The 26,808-nt window shown below is 45.1% G+C and overlaps 1 protein-coding gene across 12 annotated transcripts in view; it reads right to left on the bottom strand.

The window, feature by feature from the left end:
- The window catches only part of CABCOCO1 (ciliary associated calcium binding coiled-coil 1), a 273,645-nt gene that overhangs the window by 18,040 nt on the left and 228,797 nt on the right, over positions 1-26,808 (bottom strand). For 8 of the 12 annotated variants that reach the window (XM_032115957.1, XM_032115958.1, XM_032115949.1 and 5 more), the window contains 3 exons: positions 18,683-26,336; positions 17,562-17,724; positions 15,476-15,575 (listed from right to left, as the gene is read on the bottom strand). In XM_032115957.1, the coding sequence (XP_031971848.1) occupies positions 26,325-26,336 (12 nt within the window). In that variant the 3' untranslated portion in view covers positions 15,476-15,575; positions 17,562-17,724; positions 18,683-26,324. The remainder of the gene's footprint in view (positions 1-15,475; positions 15,576-17,561; positions 17,725-18,682; positions 26,337-26,808) is intronic. The other 4 variants (XM_032115952.1, XM_032115954.1, XM_032115955.1 and 1 more) reach the window with 4 other exon arrangements.

The raw sequence follows: 26,808 nt of genomic DNA, 5'->3' as shown, positions 1-26,808 counted from the left end.
GAGCAGAGCCAGCACCACACACAGCCATTTCTGCAAAGACCTCAGCCTGGAACCCACTGTTGTTATGCTGCTTAGGAGAACAGCTCTCACATATTTATCTCCTGTTCACTTGTGGTCAATGGTCTTATGGAAAAACACCATCAATAATGAGTAAGTAGCAAAAGATGTGCTCCACCTTTCCAGCCCTGGCCATTAATGAAGAGCATCAGGTGGTCCAAAATTACTTCACCTTAGTCATGTTGTTTTTTACCAGCTGGGAATCTGGCCCAGGTTTCCTCTGGTTCATGAGGGAAATAAACCATATAGTATCATGGCTGAGCTGACGACGCAGGTAAACCACAATTTCCACAAAATGTGGCTGGATAGAGGATAAGGCTGTGTTTGCATTGACCAGATGGCACAAGCGCAGTTTACCAAGTGAGGAAAAATTATCCAGCCACAGAGAGGCTGCTGCTGGCTTGGCTGGGGCTCTGGCACCAACTCTCTGCACAAACCCCAGCTTTCTAAAGAGTCTGCGAGAAGATGCGGTCCAAGGCTGAGCAGGCAGTGCCAGTGACACAGTGGATACATATGTTCCCAGGAATAGTGAGGGGCAGCCTGGCACTCTGGCAGGGGCTGGAAGCTGCACGGCACATGCACATGCAGCCACAGCTATTGTTAGGGTTTTGCTGCTTTGGCATCTCTTCCTAATTTACTTAATTTCTATTTATGCCATTCTGCTTCTGTTTTGAGCCTTTATCAGATGCTGGCATGTTTTGCACAGAGCCAAACTTTGGAAGGAGGCTTTGGAAAGAAGTCATTTTAAGGGGGGGATTTTAAAATGTTAGAATTCTGGGAAGGGCAAATCCCTAGTGAGGGGTGACCATTGTAACTGCAAAAAGGCAAATGGACCAGTCCCTAGGACTAGGCCAGTGCTCTCCTGCCTGGAGATGCAGGTCCCTGAGGGTCTGTGGAAAGTACTTGGAGAGTCTGTGAGACCTAATGGGGAAAAACCAACCTTGTTGACAGTAGTTTTCCACACCTGAGTCTGAACCTCCATTGGAAAATGGAGAGAGAGGTCTGCAAAGCAAGAGAGGTCAGAACCTACAGCATAAGCATGTCCCAGCTCTGTCTCTGAGGTAGCCAGTAATTGTGTCCAACTTATAAGTACTTCTGAAATAAACCACTTAGTTACTGCAGTCATTCTGCAAAGCACAGGCAGGGGCGGGGGGTAACACTCTCTTTTCCTTGCCTCCACCTGTGACCCAGTGACGTGCTTGTCACGGCTTGGCTGCAGGTCATAGGGAGGGAGCTCCTGAGAAGCAGCTTCTAGGGAAGAGTTACAGCCGCCATGTCTGAACAGCGCTGATCGACAGTGTCGGTGGTTAAACTCCGAGAGCTCCCGTACAAGTAGCAGATGAGAAGAACACAGCTGTTGATGTTGACATGTTGCTGGCCTTATGGAATGATGATAAACAGCTGAAAATGCACGTGATGCACTGGGGAATAGGGATAGAGTGAAGAATTTCAGGCTCACTGGAACATCACAAATGAAAGGGCAATCAACTGAGGATGCTGAATTCTTCCTTTACAAATCATTTGTAGATCCTTTCACTGCCTCATACTACAGTGGCCATCAGTCCCCTGGCTTTTAGGGGACATGGCACGGCTGCAGGCTTCCAGGCTGACTCTGTTTCTCTTAGTCAATGACTGATGCAGAATGGATCCACAGATCTTCCTTCTTGGAGGAGCTTTCTTTCTTCCCCAACCCCCCAAATAATTACATGGTTAGTGAGTGCTCTGTGCCTGGCAGCCCCAGGCTTCAGACCACACTGCTCCCTACACATTTCCAAGGCCAGGTGGGCACTGACAGCTGTAGGACACCACTTCAAGTAATTTCCCAGTGGGACCAGTTACTGAAGGACTGAAAGCCCTGTCTAGAGCTACCTTAAAACTGGGGAGCTTGATTCTGTATTTCCATGGCTCCGGTGTTGTACTCTGCCATCAGCTTTAATTGTTGCTGCTCTGAAGAAAGCCTTTGTTCAGTACAATTGCCTACTCCACAGTGACATCATCCAAGGCTGTGTAAAAAAAGCACAGCCTGGAGTAGTCAGCCATGTGATGATGTATAAATAGCACTGACAGAACAATATTATAAACTCTATTGGTACAGCTGAGATAAAGCTCGCAAGTTGCTGATTCATCTAAGATATTGGCTTGAGGGATGGCATGAGGTTCAGCTACAATAAACGTTCTCAGCTAAAAGCATATTACTTCACCATGAATCAGCTGCTCAGATCTTTCATTCTTTTCAGAAAAGCACCTGTCTCTTCCTGCTTCGGTCCTCCATTACTGAACACATGAATTATAGGGCCTGATTTTATTTCTGCTTCCTTTATGCTGAAATATGCCACAATCAGAGAGTTCTCTAAGGCTTTATATACACATAGGAAAAGTAAAGCATTCCTAAAACTCCTTGCCAAGTGCTTGGTAACAGCAAGGTTTATGTTATTGTTCACAGCTCTGTTTCTACTTTGCCTGCCACTAGAAAAACAAACAAGGGACCATTATTTCAGTAAACCTGGAAATACTGAACCATACTTCCAACATATCTGAGTAGGTAATGACTAAGTCATTTTATGGCTTTCAGTAAGATCTGTGAAAAGTCCAGTACATGTCCATGTACAGTGTGGTTTTGAAATGGACAAAATGCAACCTCACAGCTTTATGCTGGATCTCCATGGACGGGGGGGTGACAGAAATGAGCTCTACCAAATGTGACTGCTTTGCAATTTGGCACCCAAGATTGCACTTACTGGTAACTTACTGAATTTCTGTGTGCCAGCAACTCAAGCCCACCCTGTGTTCCTCCACAGCACAATCCTACACTGTGATCATCCCCACACGAGCACCGACTACACGGACATCCTGCCCCACTGGAGCAGCTTGCTCGGTACAAGCAGAGCACTTCATCTGCTGACTGCGTCTCGCTTGCATCAAAGCTGCTCGTTCAGGGCCATTAAAACGAGCAAGGCTTACACAATTACGGAACTTTATATTAATTTTTAAAACTTGCAGATGTTTCAATCTGTACATATGGGAATAGTAACAAATGTTAAGATGACAGAAAAGAGTTATATTGGCCAGGCTTTAAAAGTAAGGAAGCAGGAAAAGAAAAATCTCACCCTACCGCTATCAAGGCACTGCATGTATCTGGTTTTGCACGCAGCTTCTGGTTAGCAGCTTTGCCATTCTGATAGTGAGTTAATCAGCTAATGTTTTTATGAGCACAAAACCAATAAAATGGTGTGGGAGAAAATGACAATAAATGACAATAAAAATTCCTTATTTGCTTTTGATGTGCTTTTATATTCACTAAATCTTTCTTGCTCTGCCCAGAGAAGACCTTTCTGCACTGAGTTTCAGACAGCAATGCTGGCATATAATCCTACTGGTGTCTGCTGCTTGTGTCAACATCCTTCTCCAGGGTGTGCATCCTGTGCCGCTATGCAGTGGCTCAAAGAACGTGTAGCTCTTGAGTTATTTTGGCTGAGGCTGCTGGAGGATGAACAGGCTGAGGTGCTTTGCAGAGAACACTGAAGTGATGCTGAATGATCTGCATAAGCAACATATGTTTTATATTATTGACATCCTCTTTGTATTCCAATTGCATGTCAGTACTGGTAGAGCCTACTGATGCAAAGACCAGCTCCAGCTTTGAAGCTTGGGACAATAACAAAATAACCTGCTATTTGTTTATGTTAGTAATAAAATCTACCATCAACTACTATTTGGTTGTGGCCTTAACAAGAAGGCTGGCCAAAGGAAACCTTCTCAGTGAATAGGAGATGAAGGAAGAGGATGGGTTGACTGTGGATTTTCTAAATCTAGTCCAAGAAGTTGATGATTATGATTAAAAGTTTTCAGTTATTTTAGACCCCAGCTTTCCAAAAGACTGCTTGGAGGACTAAGAGAGACTGTAGCATTCACTTCATCCCTGGATAAAGGCTTTGAGAGATGGTGCAGAGCCAAACCCTACAATTACAGTTTTCCTGAATCCATCAGAAGCAGCCAAAGGAGCAAAGGGCACATGCAGTGCCTCAGCATAGTAGGCTTTCCTCGTTGCTGTCTTCCCCAGGCATCCCTCCCTGCTTCTCCTGAGTCCCTGCCTCTACTCCTTCTGCCACACGGTCAGCTGTGTGCATTATCCTGTGCCTTGGGGCTAGAAGAATGTGTGCTCTTGTACTGTACTATGAAGCCATCTGAGGGACTGCAGCTGCATGTGCATAATCGCCAGATAGCTCTGAACTGAGATTTGTGCCACTGCAACTATAGGCATGGTACCTGGGAAGAGATCAAAGGTACCTTTTGCACACAATCAGTTCTTATGTGTTAGGGTTACATTTCTGAGGTAGGAAAAAGCTAGTTTATAGAGCACACCTAAGCAGGTGTCTCGGTTTTGAAAGACAGGTGTCTGCTAAGGAAGGCAGAGGCCCCCCTTGAAGTGGCAGATATAACCCCTTTTCCCTCCAAGTTATTATATTTTGAAATCAAGGGCCTTTAGGCAAAGATGTGGGAAATAGGAATAACAGTTCTTTACTCTCTCTCTATATATGTATATAACCAGTCAAACAAAACAACAACAACTATGGCAGTAACAGCAATCACAAACTCAGTCCCAGCCTTCTCGGCTGTCAGGCCCTTTCCCCTCGGGTGCAGTTCCGCTCGCAGCCGGCAGGGGCGCTGGCGGCTCCCGGTGAGCAGGGCAGGTGCGATGGTTCCCCCGCGGCTGCAGGGGGCACTCCGGAGCGAGCTCGGGGAGCACGCGGCACCGGTGCCCCGGGATCCCGGGAGGGATGGAACAAAGGCTTCACAAACCCCTGGGCAGCCGATCCCGGACTCTCAGGAACAGCAGGCTGAAACGGCAGGGACGGACGCAAATCCCGGGTGGCAGACGAGATGTATCCAGATGGGAGAACCCCACGGAGGCCCAGGCAGGCAGGGCGAGCAGGGCTACAGCGTAGCGGAAGCTCAAAACAGCAGCGGGGCAGGGCAGCCACAGCCCGGTCTCCAGCAGGGCAGGGAAAGCGGCTTTTGGGGTCCCGGCGTTGTTTCCAGCAGGAAGAAAGAACGGCCAAAAAGAAAGAAGCAGCAGCTCCTTTCTCTGCAGTTTCTCTCTCCGGACGCTCAGAGCGAACTGACCCCACACCCAGGTGTAGACAAAGGAGTAGCCAGGCCCGCCCCACTCCCCTTTTGTCTTTCTTAAGTACAGCTATTTGTCCCCTAGCAACATGCATATGGGAGAAAATTCCTTTAACAGGAAAAAAAACCAGACTAAACTAAAACCCCAACATTATCCACCCCGAATTTTTTCCCATACTAACATGTTACATGAAACTTAACTTTTTTAACCATATAAATCTATGCATTACCCAAATTATATACAAATATACATGCTGATACTGATACAAGTACAGAGCCATGGGTAGTTCACCCTAAAACAAGGTCCCCTTGAGGTAAGCATCGGGTCTCTCCATCCTTTTGCATCACCCACCAGGTGCAACCTGGTCCCTGAGCAAAAACAACCCCACGGATGGGTTTGTCTTTGCTCAAGGCAGACTTTACCCAAACAGTTTTTCCAAGCATACCTCTCATGTGCACCACTGGAACCTTATCCCCGTCTGTTGTTTGTAGGGGTTCAGATTGGGCAGGGCCTGCTCGGCTGGTGGAACCTCGAGTGTTAACTAACCAGGTGGCTCTTGCTAAATGCATCTCCCAGTTTTTGAAAGTCCCCCCACCCAGTGCCTTCAAGGTGGTTTTAAGCAGTCCATTACACCGCTCAACCTTCCCAGCTGCTGGTGCATGGTAAGGGATGTGGTACACCCACTCTATGCCATGTTCTCTAGCCCAGGTGTTTATAAGGCTGTTCTTGAAATGAGTCCCATTGTCAGACTCGATTCTCTCAGGGGTGCCATGCCTCCAAAGGACTTGCTTTTCCAGGCCCAGGATGGTGTTCCGGGCAGTAGCGTGAGGCACAGGGTAGGTCTCCAGCCACCCAGTGGTGGCTCCTACCATTGTGAGCACATAGCGCTTGCCTTGGCGGGTTTGAGGCAGTGTGATGTAATCAATCTGCCAGGCCTCCCCATACTTGTATTTGGACCATCGCCCGCCATACCACGAGGCTTCACCCGCTTGGCCTGCTTGATCGCAGCGCATGTCTCACAATCATGGATAACCTGGGAGATACTGTCCATGGTTAGATCCACCCCTCGGTCTCGTGCCCACTTATAGGTGGCATCTCTGCCCTGATGACCTGAGGCATCATGGGCCCATCGAGCTAGGAACAATTCTCCTTTATGTTGCCAATCCAAGTCTATCTGGGACACCTCTATTTTCGCAGCCTGATCTACCTGTTTGTTGTTACGATGTTCTTCATTAGCCCGGCTCTTGGGGATGTGAGCATCTACATGACGGACCTTCACGGATAGCTTCTCTACCCGAGTGGCAATGTCTTTCCACTCTTCAGCAGCCCAGACTGGTTTTCCTCTGCGCTGCCAGTTTGCCTTATTCCACCTTTCCAGCCAACCCCACAGAGCATTGGCTACCATCCATGAATCAGTGTAGAGGTAGAGCTTTGGCCACTTCTCTCTTTCAGCTATGTCCAGAGCTAATTGGACAGCTTTGAGCTCAGCAAATTGGCTCGATCCACCTTCTCCTTCAGTAGCCTGTGCAACTTGTCGTGTGGGGCTCCATACAGCGGCTTTCCATTTCCGGCTAGCGCCTACAATTCGGCAGGAACCATCGGTGAAGAGGGCGTATTGTCTTTCACTCTCTGGTAGCTCGTTATATGGTGGGGCTTCTTCGGCACGTGTCACCTGCTCCTCTTCTTCTTCAGAAGATAACCCAAAAGTCTCACCTTCCGGCCAGTTCGTAATTATTTCCAAGATCCCAGGGCGACTTGGGTTTCCAATTCGGGCGCGCTGCGTGATGAGGGCAATCCATTTGCTCCAAGTAGCGTCGGTGGCGTGATGCGTGGAGGGAACCTTTCCTTTGAACATCCACCCCAGCACCGGTAGTCGGGGTGCCAGGAGGAGTTGTGCCTCTGTGCCGATTACTTCTGAGGCAGCCTGGACTCCTTCATAAGCTGCCAGGATTTCCTTCTCTGTGGGAGTGTAGTTGGCTTCAGATCCTCTGTAGCTTCGGCTCCAGAATCCCAGTGGTCGGCCCCGAGTCTCACCAGGCACCTTCTGCCAGAGGCTCCAGGACAGACCATTGTTCCCGGCTGCAGAGTAGAGCACGTTCTTCACCTCTGGTCCTGTCCTGACTGGGCCAAGGGCTACGGCGTGAGCAATTTCCTGTTTGATCTGGGCGAAGGCTTGCTGCTGTTCAGGGCCCCAGTGGAAATCATTCTTCTTGCGGGTAACCAGGTAGAGAGGACTCACGATCTGGCTGTACTCGGGAATGTGCATCCTCCAGAAACCTATAGCACCTAGGAAAGCTTGTGTTTCCTTCTTGTTGGTCGGCGGAGACATTGCTGTGATCTTATTGATGACCTCAATGGGAATCTGACGTCGTCCATCTTGCCACTTTACTCCCAGGAACTGGATCTCTCGGGCAGGTCCCTTGACCTTGCTCTTCTTGATGGCAAAACCAGCTTGCAGGAGAATTTGAATTATTCTCTCTCCTTTCTCAAACACTTCCTTTGCTGTGTTCCCCCACACAATGATGTCATCAATGTACTGCAGATGTTCTGGAGCCTCACCCTTTTCTAGTGCAGTCTGGATCAGTCCATGACAGATGGTGGGACTGTGCTTCCACCCCTGGGGCAGTCGGTTCCAGGTGTACTGCACGCCCCTCCAGGTGAAGGCAAACTGAGGCCTGCACTCTGCTGCCAGAGGAATGGAGAAGAATGCATTGGCAATGTCAATAGTGGCGTACCACTTCGCTGCTTTGGACTCCAGCTCGTACTGGAGCTCCAACATGTCTGGCACGGCAGCGCTCAACGGTGGAGTCACTTCATTCAGGGCACGATAGTCCACAGTCAATCTCCATTCCCTGTCAGACTTGCGCACAGGCCAGATGGGGCTATTGAAGGGTGAGTGGGTCTTGCTGACCACCCCTTGACTCTCCAGCTCGCGGATCATCTTGTGGATGGGGATCACAGCATCTCGATTTGTCCGATACTGCCGGCGGTGCACTGTCGAGGTGGCAATTGGCACTCGTTGCTCTTCCACTTTCAGGAGCCCAACTGCAGAAGGATTCTCAGATAGTCCAGGCAGGGTGTTCAATTGCCTAATGCCCTCTGCCTCCACAGCAGCAATCCCAAATGCCCATCTGAGTCCTTTTGGGTCTTTGTAGTAGCCATTCCGGAGGAAGTCTATGCCCAGAATACACGGGGCCTCTGGGCCGGTCACAATCGGATGCTTTTGCCACTCCTTCCCAGTCAGGCTCACCTCAGCTTCCAAAAGGGTCAACTGCTGTGATCCCCCGGTCACCCCAGCGATGGATACAGGTTCCGCCCCGACATGTCCCGATGGCATTAAAGTACACTGTGCCCCAGTATCAACCAATGCATCATATTTTTGTGGCTCTGATGTGCCAGGCCATCGGATCCACACCGTCCAGAAAACTCGGTTCTCCCGTGCCTCTTCCTGGCTAGAGGCAGGGCCCCTCTAGCCCTGGTTATCATTCTTTCCCTGGGTGTACATGCTCGAGGTACCTTCAAGGGGATCCGACATATCATCCTCCCTTCTGTAATGCCTGGCAGCTTGGTCACGGGAGGCTGAGGCTACCTTCACCTTAGCGGAACCCCCTTGGTTAGTGCCTCCCTCCTTGAGTTCACGCACTCGCGCTGCCAGGGCAGAGGTGGGTTTCCCATCCCACCTTCTCATGTCTTCCCCATGCTCACACAGGAAAAACCACAGCTCAGCTCGTGGGGTGTACCCTCTCTCTCTAGCAGGGGAACGATGGGCTCTGACTTGGGGGCCTGTGACTCGCACTGGTGCCACACTGACCCTCCTCATCTCCTCCCTCATCTCCTCCCTCATCTCCTCCCTCATTTCCTTCCTCATCTCCTTCATCTCCTCTTTGAGGTCCTGGACCACAGCAGAGACATGAGCTTTCAGCGGGCCATTGATCATGCTGTCATAATGCCTGAGCCTGTTGGCAACAGAGCCCACTGTTTCTCGGGTATTGTCAGCATCAATCGTTGCAATGAAGGTGGTGTATTGCGATGGCCCTAGCCTTGCCAGGTTCCACATCATCTGTCCTGTGCACCTGACCTTATCGGGGTCATTATCATGCTGTCCATCCTTCCCAAAGAGTACCTCTAATATTGCCACCTCTCTTAGCTGTTGGATCCCTTGCTCGAGTGTCTTCCACTGCATCCTATGATGATACTCCTGCATTCTTTCTTTGTGAATGAACCTTTCTCTCACACTCATTAAGAGCCGCTCCCAGAGAGAGAGAGGCCCTGGCTCCCTCACAAATATCTGGTCCACACCTGGGTCCTGGGTCAACGATCCCAGATACCTTGCCTCACCACTATCCAGTTGCACACTTGTGCCCATAAGGTCCCAAACCCGATGCAGCCAGGTGGTATAAGGCTCACGCCCCCTTCGCACAATGTCGTTTCGCATAGCACGGAGACTGTCGTGCGACAGGGACTCAGTGATGATTTCTGGCTCTGGCTCTCCTGCTGGTTGTGAGGGCCCTGGTTGCCCATCATCATTAACTGGTCGTACTGATTTGGTCTTATACTTCCTCCTTTGCACAGGGGCGACTGCTGCTGGCTGTGGTTGTCCTTGTGGTTCAGCTGAAGCCTGGACGGTTGTAACATCCGTGGGTTCCACTGCTGCACCATCGGACTCACCCTCGTTGGGGCAGGGAGAGGGTTTTTCACTAGCTGAGGAGGTGTATTCCCTTAGCAATTGGCATATCTCCTGGCGCACCTGGCCCATCTCCTGGCACATCTCCTTGCGCACCTGGCCCATCTCCTGGCACATCTCCTGCATCCCTTTTGCCAGTACCCCCACCCAGTTTGGGTAGTCCATTTCTGAGGTGGACTGCTGGGCAGTATCAGTCTGTGGGGCGGGATCTCTAGTGTCTGGGGCTGTGGCAGGCTCTGGCTCTGGGGTAGGATCTCCAGTGTCTGGGGCCGTGTCAGGTTCTGGGGTAGGATCTCCAGTGTCTGGGGCCGTGTCAGGCTCTGGGGCAGGATCAGGCTCTGGGGTAGGAACTCTACTCTCTGGGGCCATGTCAGCTTCTGGGGCAGGATCTCTAGTCTCTGGGGCTGGTGTCCGGGTAGATATCCAAGCCAATCTCAACTTATCCTTGAATGCTAAATAGAGTAGGCCTATCAGCAGCAGATGGTTAGTATTCAGAGGGAATTTAAACCCTTCGAAAATTGATGGGGTGGGCCCAAAGAACTGGTTGAGGGGTTGGGAGAAAACTTCCCCTGGTGTCATTTCCTCACAGAAAGTACCATTGTTAACATAACCCCAAAAACATGTGCTCAGTGTGTGATAGCTGTTTATCCATGTGCCCACATTCCGGAGGAAGTTAAAAACCCAAGAATTCCTCACCTTCTCGACCCATAACGCAAGCTGGATAACAGCAATGGTAGCCTTAGTCAGAGGACCCATATTCAAGTAAGGAGCTGCAAAAGGGAAGAATATAGCCACGGCTACATGCCACCCAAACCAGGGTAAACTAGACCACATAGTGCTGCCTAACAAGGTTCCAATATCCAGCACACAAAATAAAGTTATCGAGGAACTGTTATTCCTTTTTCACCTCTATCTCTTAATGCCCTCAGGCCCCACGTTGGGCGCCAAGATCTGTCTCGGTTTTGAAAGACAGGTGTCTGCTAAGGAAGGCAGAGGCCCCCCTTGAAGTGGCAGATATAACCCCTTTTCCCTCCAAGTTATTATATTTTGAAATCAAGGGCCTTTAGGCAAAGATGTGGGAAATAGGAATAACAGTTCTTTACTCTCTCTCTATATATGTATATAACCAGTCAAACAAAACAACAACAACTATGGCAGTAACAGCAATCACAAACTCAGTCCCAGCCTTCTCGGCTGTCAGGCCCTTTCCCCTCGGGTGCAGTTCCGCTCGCAGCCGGCAGGGGCGCTGGCGGCTCCCGGTGAGCAGGGCAGGTGCGATGGTTCCCCCGCGGCTGCAGGGGGCGCTCCGGAGCGAGCTCGGGAAACACGCGGCACCGGTGCTCCGGGGATCCCGGGAAGGATGGAACAAAGGCTTCACAAACCCCTGGGCAGCCGATCCCGGACTCTCAGGAACGGCAGGCTGAAACGGCAGGGACGGACGCAAATCCCGGGTGGCAGACGAGATGTATCCAGATGGGAGAACCCCACGGAGGCCCAGGCAGGCAGGGCGAGCAGGGCTACAGCGTAGCGGAAGCTCAAAACAGCAGCGGGGCAGGGCAGCCACAGCCCGGTCTCCAGCAGGGCAGGGAAAGCGGCTTTTGGGGTCCCGGCGTTGTTTCCAGCAGGAAGAAAGAACGGCCAAAAAGAAAGAAGCAGCAGCTCCTTTCTCTGCAGTTTCTCTCTCCGGACGCTCAGAGCGAACTGACCCCACACCCAGGTGTAGACAAAGGAGTAGCCAGGTCCGCCCCACTCCCCTTTTGTCTTTCTTAAGTACAGCTATTTGTCCCCTAGCAACATGCATATGGGAGAAAATTCCTTTAACAGGAAAAAAAAACAGACTAAACTAAAACCCCAACAGCAGGCAATTCCAACTCCTGGTATCTCTTCCCCAGTATCTGCACCAATGGTAAGCATGTGAAGGTAGTGTTGCCTCACCCAGCCATGGATTTCACCACAGAGCATTCCAGTAACACCACAGACTCAGGTGTAAGACTTCCAAAACAGCAGCACAATTCATTTCTGTGCCCGGTTCAATGGAACCTTTCTGATTATTTTCACGGCATTCTGCAAGGGTTGATTCTTTTCCTGCTGCATGAAACAGAAAAGCTCCTAATGTGTTCCTAAAATGCCTTGTGGCGTTAATGTGACTTATTCTCTGTCATCAAGAGAATGATACTGGAATGAAAAAAAGTGCTTTTTTTTCCTCCAAGTTTCTTAATATTCAGTCCTCATATGGCATAAGGGAGTAAACTCTCAATCACACAAAGGCAAATACCAAGAAATCTGTCAAAGCCAATAGAGTTATTCTGGACACCTGAGTAATTTGTCCCTTGGTATGATTCAGTCTCCAAAATCCACTCTGAATATCCTTAATAACTGTTTGCTATTCACCTACATTTTTAGCTCTCTTATAATTCTAACTTTTTTCCATGTTTCACGGATAGCTGGAGTCAGTTTCTTTCAGATGATGCTGTTTCCCCAACTTGGCTTTCCTATGAATAACCTCCATCATCACTATGCTACTTTTGCTCGAATGTTTCATTTTTAACAATAAACATCTATCCCAGATGCCTTATTTTCAGCTTCATTAAACATTTTACTAGTTCATCCTGAGTCATGTCAATATTTACCTTGGATGTGGTTCCGTATCCTTTCGTTTCTAAGACCAGAATTCTCCAGGCAAGCTTATTGTTCCTGGCTTGACTTCTACAAGTCACAGCTTAAAACTTTTTTTGATGTATTAAACAAGATGCAAATTTACCCGGCCATTTGCTTTGCTGCGTGCTGCCAGCTATGCCTATTCCAAACATCTCTGAGCTGATTCACTTCAGCTTCTCTGTGTACACAAAGGCCCCAAACCTGCACTCAGTTACTGTGAGGTAATTTCAAAGCCATTTAATAACAGCAATTAGCAGAAGAGAAAGCAGCAACCAGCTATCAACCTCCTGGGCACAGAACCACAACAGACCATTTCCACTGACCTTTTGTATCATAGAAAAAGGTGTCAGGAAACAGAAGGGGTTGCCAGGCCCTGCAGGGTTGTGTTGGCCTTCACTGTGCAAACCCAGGTGATTTTCTGGGAGGTGGGACCACGCTTCCTCATTCCAGCTCTCTCCCCTGCTCCTGAGCAGCAGAGCTGACTTGTTCTGAGCTATGCAAGGGACACCTAAGGCATCTCAGCGTGCTCATCCCTGAGCAGTCCTGAGCTGCTGCCCACAGCCATGCACCCCCAGGCTGCTCCTCACTGCTATCAGCACTCCTCATGCTTGCTTCAGGGAAGTTCTTCTAAATATGCTCAAGACCACAGGGAACAAAAGTTTGAGAAATGGAATTTTCTGGATAATTTTCTGGATCTTTACACTGAGTTTACTTCAGATCCTGTTTCAAAGCAGAAGCACAAAAAAGGTAGTTTGAGGTTCAATATATTTATATTTTATATCCATGTACTGCCCTGGAATAAAACATTTTGAATTTTATATTGGCTATAAAAAAAGCAAGAGTGTCAAGCTGGGAAAGTGCTTTGAAAATAACAAAGGACTTTATGTGGGATTGTTTGAGGTCATTTTATATATTGTTCCTGACTGTATTTAAAATACCTCCTTTCAGTTTGAAATGCCTTTGTCAGTCAAATGAAATCAGCAGTGCAGCCTGGCAGGGCAGCTGGGCATGCACCACAAGGGGATACACAGGGAAAAATGCAGTCAGAGTTCTGGACACCTCCAAAGTGAATATTATACTTGTGCCATCAACCCACATTTGTCAAGAGGTGTCAACATGGCCTAGAGAAGCAGTGAACTACGTTCTTGTGAGAGGGGAGGCAATTTCACATCACACCAACCTCCCTGAGCAAGGCAGTCCTAGGAGCAGGTCAAGGAGATGGCTTTAGATGATACTCCAGGTGCACAACAGTTTTCATCAGAAATCCAGGATACTGAGCTGAGTTCACAGTGCAACCATGTCAGTGATGGCCACACATCACTGTGTGGCAGATATATGGGGCTAGTTTAGCAAGCCCTTGCTTGGGTGATTTGGCAGTAGCAGCACAAGTAAATAATTGCTGTAGCCAGCCCACATGCTGTTGCCAACATCCCAGAAAGAGCATGTCCACACAGTGAAATGAAGGTTATATTTCCGTGCACCCCTGACCCCACTCCAGCTCACACACTGCTCCCCCATGCTTTGACCCAAAGGGCTGTACTGCTGACAGGACAGCTGATGGTTTATTTGGTTTGGAACAAATTTGCTCAGCTCTAAAGCAGAGGTGATAATTTTCTTCTTTTGGTCTAAGCTAAAATCAGAGAGATGAGCTTGGAACAGGGCTATTCAAATTCCCCTCTCTGCCCTATGTCCCCTGCATATTCACTCCAGTGAAAAAAAAGCAGCTTGAGGGACCACTGTCTCCCACAAACACACAGAGACAGAAGATAAAAGGGAATGGTTGAATACTAGATTAAATGCAAGTTTCATGTAAATGATCACTTACAGAGACCTAATAAATGATTCTGTGCAAGGCATTGTCAGAGGTTTTGCTCTGCCATTTTTGTTTTGCATGTGTATTTAGGAGCTTTTTCCCCTTAGAGGATAATGTTCAGGTTTTAAAATTTATATTAATCTGTCACTACATTCATCTGTCACTCTTTGAAAGGGCTTCTTTTTTTAATAAACTGTCTTTTTTTCTTTTTCATGTGCTGCTGTATCAGAATGGAGTATTTAGGATAAGCCCTTTCAACAGCAGTGCTGCACAGGATGGGATGACATGTAAGAAGGCAGCTTTTTACAGAGTATCATCTCTTTTGACCCAAACAACGAATAAGAGTTTTAGAGGTTTTATATTTACCCTGGTTGGGGACTGTCAAAGGGTCTTCACTGCAAATCTCTCTGCTTCTAAGCAGTCTTTATTTCCAGAGCAAAGGACGAACCCACAAGAGACAGAGGTTTTTGTGATAGACCCCCCCCAAAAGCTCTCAGGTTGGGAGTTTGTTTTGGGTTTTTGTTCATTTGGGTTTTTTCACCTCTATTGGGCCTGGGATGCTACTCTGAAAAATTATGAATTGCTCCCTTCACTGCAAAGGTCTTTGACAGGCTGTGCTGGGCACCATCAGGTGTCCTCTCCCTGCCCTCCATCCCACCTCCCAGCCAGAGGGTACCACAGGCAGCAGGTACCCACCTCCACCTCCCTGTCTGGTGTGGCTGTGAAAATCCCCCTGTGAGGTCCAGCCCATCCTTCCACCTCTGCTTGGAATATGGATGGGGAGGAATAATAAAGGAAGGTACCAGGAAAAAAACCATGATTGCTGTCTCCATGTTTCTTGTGCTGAGTGCGCTCTACCTTGTGACCCAACTAAAATGATATCAGGTTATTGTGCCCTGATCAATCAGTGTGTTCGCTTCTTCTCCTTCACTCTTTGCCTGTATACCTTCAATTACTATTATCCTCAATTGGTTTTTTTCTTCACATCAAAATACCTGGAAGCATTCCAGTAACTTTTTCCTGCTGCTAAATATGAGCATTTTATTTTCTAGCACACCTGAGCTTGCTTTACAAGTAGTATTTCACACAGGGCCCATGACTTAGGTGCTGATTGCAAGACAGAGCCATGCTATCCCACCTGTTCGAGTTCTGTTTTCTCTGCAGCTCTGGGAATTTCCATTTCACTTGTCTTCACTCCCACCAGCCATCCTGCATTTGGCCATATGATTGCTTTCCTCCTAGAACAGAGGGGAAAGTCATTCAGCCTGCAGGTCATACCTAGATTATCTTTAATCACTGTGCAGCTTTGCTGACTGCAATCTCATTTCTTCTTTCAGAATGAGGGAAAAACCCTCCATGAAAAGACAGGGAGTGCAAAGATACTTCTGAATTAGTCACAGAAAAAAGGTTTAAGGCTCAATTCTTATTACCAGTCTTTCCAGTGGAAACACAGGGTGACTCCAGTAAAATCAGTGGGACTGCAATGGTGTAGCTAAGATCCAGATCAAGACAGAGGTTTGGAAATAGGCTGCTCTGAGCATTTCTTTTTATTAGACATCTCATCTCCTGCTTTATGAGTTATTTTGAAGGTTTACTGTATTCAGGTAGAAGCAGGAGTTCAGATTATGAACTTTGATCGCTCATGGTTTATTCAATATTTTTAATAAAGTTTGAAAAGGTTCCCTTCCATCAAAGAATGTCCCCTTTGATTAATCAATTGAATTTGATTTTTTCTTCATGGAGAATACAAACCAGTGTACTCCTTTGCCAGTTGTTTACAGGCAGCTTCATAGCACACAATAGAACAATTATTTTCTACGTAAAAGAGCTGTGATCAGAAATGTTAATAAACTACTCAATAGTGCAGAATCTTTTGCTTCCTTTAAAAAAACAAAGGCCACACAATAAAGACATATTAAGCCATTTTTAATATAATCTACATACTTTCCAAGTAACATAGTGAAACAGAGTTGTCTTAAATGGCCTTCTTCATATTTACAGCTGCAACAGCTGCAGTAGCAGCTCTGTCGGACTTGATTTTATTCAGTGTGCAGGATCAACATAAAATCTGGGCTGAAAATTAAAGGGAGTAAATGTCCCCCTGACAGTCAAGAGAATGATTTTGGTCCAAGAGTATTTCTGGCCACAACTCACTTTCAAAAGCAGCTTTGTCATTTATGCCTGGCCTAGTCCCAATAAGTACTATTATGATTTGTTACATTTTCTATAGAACCAGGAGACCATTTATTAGCCCCAAGGTATTGTATTGAGCTTCAATTATGTAATAGGCATTATTCCACTGAATATCCAAAGCTTTGTAAGAAAGTTTTACTTCTGGAAAGAAACGTACAAGGTTCTCAAATGATTTTGAGGAAGATCAAACTCTCCCTTTTTTTTGCTAGTTGAAAGAGGAAAGGTTCCTTCTTGATATAAATCATGAATATTTTGAATAGACTTTTTTCTAAAGAAAAAAACCTCCTTTTTCTTTGAAAGCCATTGATAGCTTGGGATTCAAGCAGAAAAGAATAAAAGAAGAAATAATAGTTTCTTGCTAGGAGAGTACGTGATAGATATGCTGCCAAATTAGTGAGATTTTAATTTAATTATAACTGAGGAGTGCATGTGTGATTTGCCTGCTTATGAGTGAGGAATGGGGGTCTCCCACACATGGCAGAGGAGGGGCAAAGCCCATGGCCCAACTGCCTGTTGGGTGCCCTTCATGGTTCAACAACACAAACTACTGATACCTCATCCAATCCCAAGCCATCTGCATCTCCCAGACATGTCTAGGACCAGATTAACTGCCATCAAATAACTGGTTAACTGGTTACCTGACTGCCATAAAATAACTGTTACTGGGCTGCAATAAAATAACTAATAACCAGTTATCTGGCATCACCCTCCTCCTATTGTGCCTTAGAGTTTGTTTAAAAAAAACTCATCGATTTTAAAAAGCACTGACATCTAAATAAAAATTGATCAGCTCCAAGCAATTTCACCCTTCACAAGCCATTTTACATGATTGAAGGCTTCAGCTCCCAGTTCTCAGAGGCTTCTCCAGCTCTCAATCATGTGTGAATTTTCCTCTGCTCTCTGTCAACAGCCAAACACAACAGTTCCTGTAACCACCAGGTAAAAGTCTCTCCAGCTGTTGCCTCTGATTTTTCATGTTTTTAAACTAATAACAAAGACCCTCCCACACACAATGCAAATACAATACATACATGCAACAGCTGTTCTGCTTCAGAGTAGCAAAGCCAGTTACTCCAAGGTATTCTCAGGAAATGGAAAAGCAATGTTCTTAAGGCTGACAGATTTCTGAAATGATCTTTACTTAACGTATGCGCGGTTTAACTGGTATTTTAGTAAAATGACTCTTTATGCCAGCTGAAAAGAAAGTAGAAAGTAAATCAACAAGCTTTTCTTTCAGATAGACTTCAGTATCTCAGAAATTCACCAGTGGGAATGTGCTGCCAAGGTTGCCCCCCCCGCCTGTAACAAACCCAACTAATCCAAACACCACTGCTCTGACTGGGTGAGACTACAGCTATTGCATAGGTGTGCTTGCATCTGTTTTGCCCTCTGTGAGAGCAAGGAAGAAGAAAGAAGGTGATGGATAATGCATTTTAACCATAACCATGCCATCTCCTGGTTATTTTTGCAGTACAAATGAGTTATGTAGGGATAAACTGCATTTGCATTTCATTCACCGGTTCCACTCAGAAAAGCAGTTAAGCACCCTTATTTTTCACAGTAAGAGAAAAAAAGTTTGATTCCCAGTTTATCTTAAAAAATGTGAACTGAAGTAAAACGCATGTGCAAGTAGCACATTTATTGCATCAAGGGAAATCAGGCATCAAGCCAGAAGCTGATCTTGTTTGCCACTATGTAAACGATGAGTAAGTCTGGTAGGGTCAGCAGAGCAGCGGAGTCACATGAGTCACAGCACAGTGCTCTTTGGAAAGATGGCTAAATATACCACTACAGTCGCTTCAAGAAAAGCTCTGCGTCAACTTCTAATAAATGCTGGTGGTGACGCTGAGCTCTGGGCACTCATAAAGCCAAAAGAATGAACAGGAATTAACAAGTGGCCTTAAACACATATTGAAGAGAAATGGAAGTTTTGTCTGTGCAAGAACTGAACAATCAGACCTTTGGTGGTGAAAATCATGACCTAATTTTTCCGCCACACACATTTAGCAACCTTTCAAATGGGTCTGGGAGAAAAAAAAAAAGTAGAAAAGGAAACAGAATTTTCTTCAGGATCAAAGTGCAGAAAATACCACTAAACTCAACAAGTTTGTGCAAGTTACCACTCAGCTCTGTGAAAATATGTAATTTTTACCAGGCTTCTCCCAGTAAATGATGACTTGCTCCTCCCAGGGAAATGCAATAATGAACGCACTGTTATCAGTGAACACGGACAGCCACACTGACAGAAGCCAATCCAACACCACATCCCTGTGATTAAGCAAAACAGTAATTCCAATGAATACTCTTTATATCTCCATCTGATACACACAGTGCTGAAGCTGGAAAAATAAGAGCTCAATAAACCATGAAAGAAATGCCCTTTGATCTTTTCTTTTTTCAGTGGGGCCATAATTTAGTGCTATTACAACAGTAGTTTCAACTAACCAAAACTGCTTATCAAATGTATGTTTGCATTCTCTATCAACAAAGTCCTGAAATAGAAGAGATTTCGTAATTCCTTATGAATTGGTCTCCTACCCAGTCCTTCCACTGGAAGCCTGATTAAATGAGTATTATTTCTTCTTAAGTGGTTTTACAGGTCGTTTATCTTAGATTTTTGAGTATCAACCTACTTTAGAAGGTATTAGATAGCTTTAACGTTTGACACGTATTCTCTAAATCATTTACAGCGCTCTCCATTTGCACTAGACGATCAGTAATCTTCTCAATATTAGGTTTTATTGACAATGCACCATATAGAGTCCTTATTATATGGTAATGATTTAAGATAGGTGCAGGATTGGGAACTAATAAATCCAAAAGCTCATTTTTGATTGTTGACACAGAGCTGAGGAATAATGTGCATCCATCTAAATCACTCTGTTTCTCAATAACATCACACACACACATGTGTTTAACCTGCTCGGAACGCATCGCCGGGATGTGCAAACAGATCCCAATTCTTGCTTTGAGCCTGATGGATTCATGCTTAAGACTCTGTTTTTACTCAGAGCAAACCCCCAGCAGAAGTGAGGCTCCCCCGTGGTGTGGAAGCACCAGCATCCACGTTTCAGTGTGTGGGAGGAGCAGGGGCTTATCCTGGCTGTCCTGGCTCCTGCCCAGCTGCCCTGGCTCATCATGTGCTGCTGCTACTGCCCCAGCCGAGCTCTGTCACACCTGAGTCACGCCATGGTAAATATGCCCAGTGAGATCAAGACGCATTTCATCCGAGTAGGGAGTTAGTAAAACTAAGATTGAGGGCTTAAAAATCATCCTCATAATTTATATTTGGGAAACGGCATTGAAAGCTGACATATATAACAAAGACATACCTTCATCTAGCCCCACATAATAATAATTTCACAGAACTGTTGGCATTGATAGTAACAGACTTCACTTGATAATTGATTCCACTACTTCAATAGAAGATCAGCCCCCTATCTATATTACTCACAGAAAATTAGAGTAGAAGATAAAAAAATTAAAGTGAGAGCCTTTGGTAGCAAACGAACATCTTTCCACTGAGTTCTACAGAATTAAAGTCTCATCTGCAACCCTGTAATCCAAAGGTATGTCTTTGAAATGCAGTCAGGAGATCTGTATCAGTCCTGCTTTTGTAGTATGTCACTGGAAATGGTTTCTGGGGCATGGGAGCTGCATGATCCAGTGATTTGTTAAGTTGAAATGTGACATTTCAAAAAAAGGTTGGAATGATCTCACAGCAAAACCAACACAAAAATCTGCATCCCTCTTTTATCCAAACAGATCCCTGGTAAGAAAACTCTGTGAAAAATTTGGATTAGTGCCAAAACTGCCCTGTGACAATTGCACACCACAACTGTGAACAGCAGGGAAGGCTGTATTCCTCTCACCTTGCTCATTCAGAAAACACCCCAAAATCCTAACTCAGGCTAGAGGCCTCTCAGGCTCACTCAGATGTTTATAAATGAGTCAGTAACAGAGGACGTGGTGCTACTAAACACTGAGCACCCCAAGCTCCAATCAATGTAAAACACCTTTTTAAAGCAAAGCATTGCTGTTACCGTGTCTTACTTTGGCAAGAGCAGGCTCAGATTTACTGGGGAAAAAGGAGGAGAAAAATAAACCAAAACCAATATCCTCCCAAATGAGGGCTCCCCAGGGCCATACACACACTTCTGCCCTCATCACAAGGGAGCACGTGCAGCCCCCCTACCTACTAACCCATTAGCAGGCAATTTTCTAACACACTGTCAAAGAGCAGAATTATAACAAGTTCCATTTTCCTTACCAGTGGAGCTAACTGCATTCTGAAATGGGCTATCTACATATTTTTAAGCTTGTTTCATTCACTCAGTTCCTAAATCAGCAAAATTTAACAACCTTCAACATCTTCCTGCCATGAGTGAAATTTCTTTTACTACTGGGAAGGAGGGAGGAGGTCAAGAAGGCTTGGGAAAATTTGTTAGCATGATCTGTAATATGAATTTGGCAGAAAAGAAATTGAGAACATTTCTTTGGAAAACAATCAAAGGGCAAAGTTTTCCTCTCAGAGCTGCGTGGTAATTCATGACTTACATGCTCCAAAGAAACTTGCTGCTCTGATGATTAGAATAGCAAACTATTTGCTGTCTGCCTGACAGACCAAAGATGGTCATTTTTCCTCCCTTTGTCAGTATCTTTCTGTTCAGGCAGGGCCACGCGTGTGTCCCTTGACACACAGATAAAGACTGAATGATGCATCTCTGCTCGGGAGGATTAATCCAAGCTAGATATGGCACAAAAAGCAGTGACAAACAGTAACAGGGCATAAATTCTGGCTGAGTCTTGCAGAGATTGACAGATGCTTTCTCTTACCTGCATCTCAGCTGCTCCTGCTGTATGCAAAAAGTCAGCATCTTCCTGGTTATCCACTCACACCACCTCAACATACACAAGCCACCAATACAGCTGAGGATCTTGGAAGCCTCTGAGCTGAGGAAACTTGAGCCTTCAGCATCCACTGCAGTTGAGGTTCATCAACAACACAGAATGACAGTGTGGAACTTATTGCCATTGAATAGTATGGTGGGCAAGTAGCACAGCTGAGGTGAAAAAAGGACCAGACAAACTCACAGAGATGATGACTTTGATGATGTCCTTCGATTTCAATTGATGGGTGCATACTCTGGCCCCACAAGTTTCTAAAGCACCAATCCATGGAAGGGGTACGCCCTTAGGATGCCCTGTTCCTATGCTCTTCCTAAGCATCTCCCACAGCCAATGTCAAAGGTAGCAGCCTGGGATACTTGGATCCTGCTCTGTCCAGATATGACATTTTTCATGTAACAGTCAAGGCAATCATAAAAATAAGCAAGAAAATTGTCTTGGCTAAACTTTAAAAGATGTAAGATTCAAATGTCAAGAAAATCTTGTATGCAAGATCTTCAGAAATGGCTGGAAAGAGGTAAATGAAAACTCTGAGATATTCACGTAGACTAACCTCAGTGAAGGGAGGCAAAATCCTGATCCCACCTTTGCAGTCACCGGAGGAACAGGCTCACCTAAAAAGGTGCTGCAAGCAACCTCCAGAGGCTCCCACCATGAATGACCATCCACATCGGCATCCTAAAGTGATACAGCTCCACCAGCCTTTCTCCAGGAACACAGAAGTACCATGCTCATTTAGGAGAGTAAGTTTTTTGGACCATTCTTCCTCACAGCCTCCTGATGTCAAGGCCACAGGTCTCCCCTCTTGTTCCCCCCTACCCCACCCGGCTGGGGTGCTTGTAGCAACTCACCTTTTCTTTTTCTGTTGAGTCAGCTGCAGAAACATTCAAAAACACATTCAAAATACACACAACTCCCAGCAGGCCTAGGCAACTCTGTGAGTGAAGAATTCTGCATGAACAAACCTCCCGTTTAGTGCACTCTCTGTTGAGTTAACGACAGCACAGGCTTTAAAGTAGCACTACTGAGTTTAAAGCAGTCCATTGTGTAAAATGTCAGGTTGTTTCTACCCGGCAAATATTTTACATTCCGTTCTTTTTGCAGCATTACGAATTCCATGTCCTGTTTAAGGCTCTGCATCTGAATGGGACTCTCAATTACATGAGTCACCACAACTATCTTTTGATTTTTTTTTGTTTTGTTTTTTTGGTACATGTGATCTGAATCCACAACTGCTGGAGCCCGAAGCTTGCTCTGCACACTCAAAGTGCCACACAAAATGGGCTGAAATGCTCATTCCAAACATTTAGTTTGGAGCTGCTCGTGGCAAGCAGCACAGTGTTTTGTCACTGCTGTCACTTCCTTGCGAAGGGTGGTGGAGAAGCAGAGGAGATTTCACCTTGAACACAGCCCTCCCTAGACTGCCAGCTGACAGAACTTTGTGGTTCTCTTGTACACCCTTCTGGGTCAGCCCATGGCCAAATCTGTGCTCCAGAGGCTTTTCAGGTAAGTACAACATGCCCATCTGGATGGACGTGTTTCACTGGTCAGTTGGATCATTTGCTGAAGAGCCTGATTTAAACAGGCCAGTGCTGACTTTGCCCACGTTTTGTGGTCAGGTTGGCAGTGTAGGTTATTGAAGAAAATGTCTTATTCTCACTTGCGAAAAGCAGAATTTGAAGCCTACGCACAGTGGCTTTTCTGGGAAAACAATTTTTCTAGGAATGCCAGTTACAATTTTAGGAAGGAAACAGTGTGGCAATTTTCAAATTCAAATCAAAATTCGGTGCAAAAGAAGAGAAGCAAGGCTTGAGAAGAAAAGGTCATGACAAAACACTACAAAACAGGTAAAAAACTGTCTTCTCTTTTTGTCTCCTATCCCATCACTTTCAAGCCAGCTTCTTACTAGAAAAGCTGCTTTCCATCTAAACTTCCATCACGCTGTCAGTTTAATGCAGAAAAGCACTGCCTGAAAATAGAGCTTTCCTTTTACCAGAGGATAATTACTAGTTGTTCATTGTCTCATTAGAAAATTCTAGTAAAGACCAAGATTTTGCCATGAAGATGCTAAAAAGCACCAATATTATACCTTAAATAGGAGAAACTATACTGTTTCATCTGTCCTCTGGCCCTGGAAAACCACCAGTTCTGTGGCAGACAAGGTACAACACAACACCTCTTCCTGTCATTTCTACAAGATCTATCTGCTTTAAACTGAGAGCTCTATAGGGTGGGAACCTGTTAGGAACTATGCTAGGTATGTGCATTGTAAAGAACTTTGTTAGATCCACAGTGTGGCAGAAAAAAAAAAAAAATCAAAGATAGTAATACCAAAGCCTCAACTCTAGGTCCCAGGAATGACAGCATAATTATTTTTAGAGATGACTATAGCAGTAACTCAACATGACATGAGAGACTGGAGAAACAGCAAGCCTGATTTAAACCAATGAGAAAGCCAGGAATGCAGAATGGAGACTGTTCCTAATGCACCATATTGCATCTGAACATTTTGTTCCTACCCATCTATCCAAAGCATGACGTTTTGCATTTCATATTAACATTCTGAAGACATTAAAGGATTCTTCAATTCGATGTTCATATGCTGTGTCAGAACTCACACTCTGACTGCTTAGAGAGAGATGCTATGTCTACCTTTTATTCATCTTCCCTCCCTCAGGCTCCTAACCATCCTCCTTCCCGCTCCCAAAAAAATCCCAGGCTCTATTCTTTACTGGTAGCATGATTTAGTTCAGTTGGTTACAAACACAGTTTGTGGGATTTGGACTTCACTCTGGATTTCTGCACTACCTCAGCTGTTATGCATATGTACTAAGACTGACTGCTAACAAATCATCACAGTAATACTTGAGGTTCATATACTATTTCTCATCTTCAAAGCACTTTAAAATTTCCCAGAGGTTCTACAAAATCTGGGAGAGGGAGAAAGAGCTCTGGGCAAAAGTCTTTGTTTAGCATTGGTCTTAATATAAACCACAGTTAGTCCCTTTCTGCTTAGCACTACAGCAGGAATGTTGCAGCCCTCAGATTTAGGTCTGAAGTGCTAAACAATGCTAAATTGCCAATAACACATTTTCACTAAAAAGTATTTAAAATACTCTTTGTCATATGGACAGCTCTCTTCAAAAGTTCTGTTCTCACCTTTGAGTTCAAAACTAGGGAAATGGTGACATTAGCATAATGTCTTAGGAGATGGATTTATGTATCAAAATAAAGGACATTTTGATTTCAGAAAGTTTTGTTAACAAAAAAGTCATATTTCATAGGAATAAAACAACAAAGAACATAATCAGGAATCAAAATATTTTTTTAAAGGTAAAACTAATAATGCTTCACAAATTCCTTCAATGTTCAAAGCACAACAGTCAGCTTTTAACAGCTGAAAGGAAGCTCTCACTAATTTGCTGGCCAGCACTGGAAAGAGCAATCAAGAGACCTTGGAAGGGAATCATTACAGGCCTTACTTCTCCGTATCACATACCAGGGGAAGAATTTTTCTCAGTGCACGAGACCAAGTAAAATGCTCTGTCCCCTTCAACCAGTGAACCATTGGTTTGCAGGAGCTCCATGCCCACACTGGACACGCGCTCTGCAGAGCACACCCAGGCTCCTGCTGCCCAGGCACAGCTACTGGGTGCTGGCTTTGGCTGTGGGACCGCTTGAGTGCATGGGAATGACCCTTCCAGCTGCACGCTCAGCGCTGCGCCCACCAGGAGCAGCCCCTGAAAGTCAGGCATCAAATCAAACCTTTTAGGAGAACTGCTATAAGCTATTTTCTTCTTTTGACTGGCTGAGTCAGGCTTGCAAATTTTTTTCATTTACCACCATCAAAAAATGAGGATGAAATGAAACAAAATCTAACTTTTTACTTAGTGGTAAAGAAATATGAAAATGCAATGAATAAAACACTCTATTTCTCATATACTCCACTAAACATGTAATCTAATCCAGCCTTTACGCTTCAAAGCATGACTTGTATTTCACATGCTTTCTAGGGCACAGAGTCCTGTGACACAGTTAATACAGGCTGCAAGTTTGAAACATAGATGCTAAACCGGTTCTTCTGAGGTCATTTATTTGGTTGGATTCCTTTTGAGCATGAAACATTTCTATAATGTCTGACAAAATATGGAAACATTCTCAGATGAAAGGATACATGCATTCCAGAAAAAATTCCACTGAAATCTAAAGGAACTCTTCTTGGGAATACTGGAGTGCAAACTCTTCAGTTATGCAATTTTAATATGGTGGAAAGAAAGAAGTGTAAGCTATTAAATTTTTTTTAAAGCTTAGGAAGCAAATTAAAACAAAATAACATACATATTATTAATGAACAGCTACAGTGAAAAGTCCATAATTACATGTTAATTAAATTCTCTCCTTATTATATCTGCAGTGCCTCAAAATGATGTTTTCTCTCTATGTATTCTCCTTGTAGCAACCTTTCCTGAAAAAAAATATAGGTGTAAAGCAGAAACTGTTAAATATTTCACAACTGGGAGAATGAAACTGCAGCTTTTTTTTTTTTAAGCTAGAATTTCTATTCAGAAATAAACTGAATGTCACCATGTTTTAATTATGTGTCCTTCTGTTTATAATCTTCAACTTAAGTGTAAACTAAACAACAACGCTGGCAGAACACCGTAAATTTGAGGGACTGGGATGAAGTACTTCTAGGTAAATGTTAACAGAACCATTTTCCTCTATACAGAAATAATTTTGTTCAGGCAGCGAGCCAGACTCTGTGTGTGCCATCCCCTACTGCCCAACTCCTGCAAAATCCAGCATCACCTTTCTTATCTGGCTATTTAGGAGTTTTCAATTTTTCTGTTCTCCAAGTCTAAGCTTCTTCCTGCATTTGCAGCTTTTCATTTGTCTGCCTGTAAAGAAAATCAGAAGAAAGAAGTGGTTATGATGGAGCTATCTTAGGCTGCACATTGTCTTTGTGGTTTTGACACAGTGTAGTGCAGCAAGGCAGACATTATCCTGCACACCTTCCTGTTTTGCAGACGGAACGGTGTTCCAGCCTGTCCTTATGTGATAACACGTTATCATATTGCCGTGCAAAATTCCAGTGGATGGCATGGCTGCCATGAGCAGGAAGTGATCTGGGACAGCCATTCCTCATGTAACCTTGTCTTGGGAGATAGGCTAATTTGCCTGTATTCTCAGACAGCCTTTACCAATAGACACCAAATCAGAAAAATTGCTTTGGGATCTGGTTGTTGCCACTGTTATCCTTTGCTGCAGATGTTTGTTCTCTAATGTAATGTGTTTTATTGAAACAGTGCTGGAATTAGAAAGCATTACTGAAAATGAACAATAAAAAACCGTATTTCTGTGATGCTGCTT

This window comes from Corvus moneduloides, chromosome 8 (assembly GCF_009650955.1).
Source record: "Corvus moneduloides isolate bCorMon1 chromosome 8, bCorMon1.pri, whole genome shotgun sequence".
NCBI lineage: Eukaryota > Metazoa > Chordata > Aves > Passeriformes > Corvidae > Corvus > Corvus moneduloides.
This window is presented reverse-complemented; position numbering and strand designations above follow the sequence as displayed.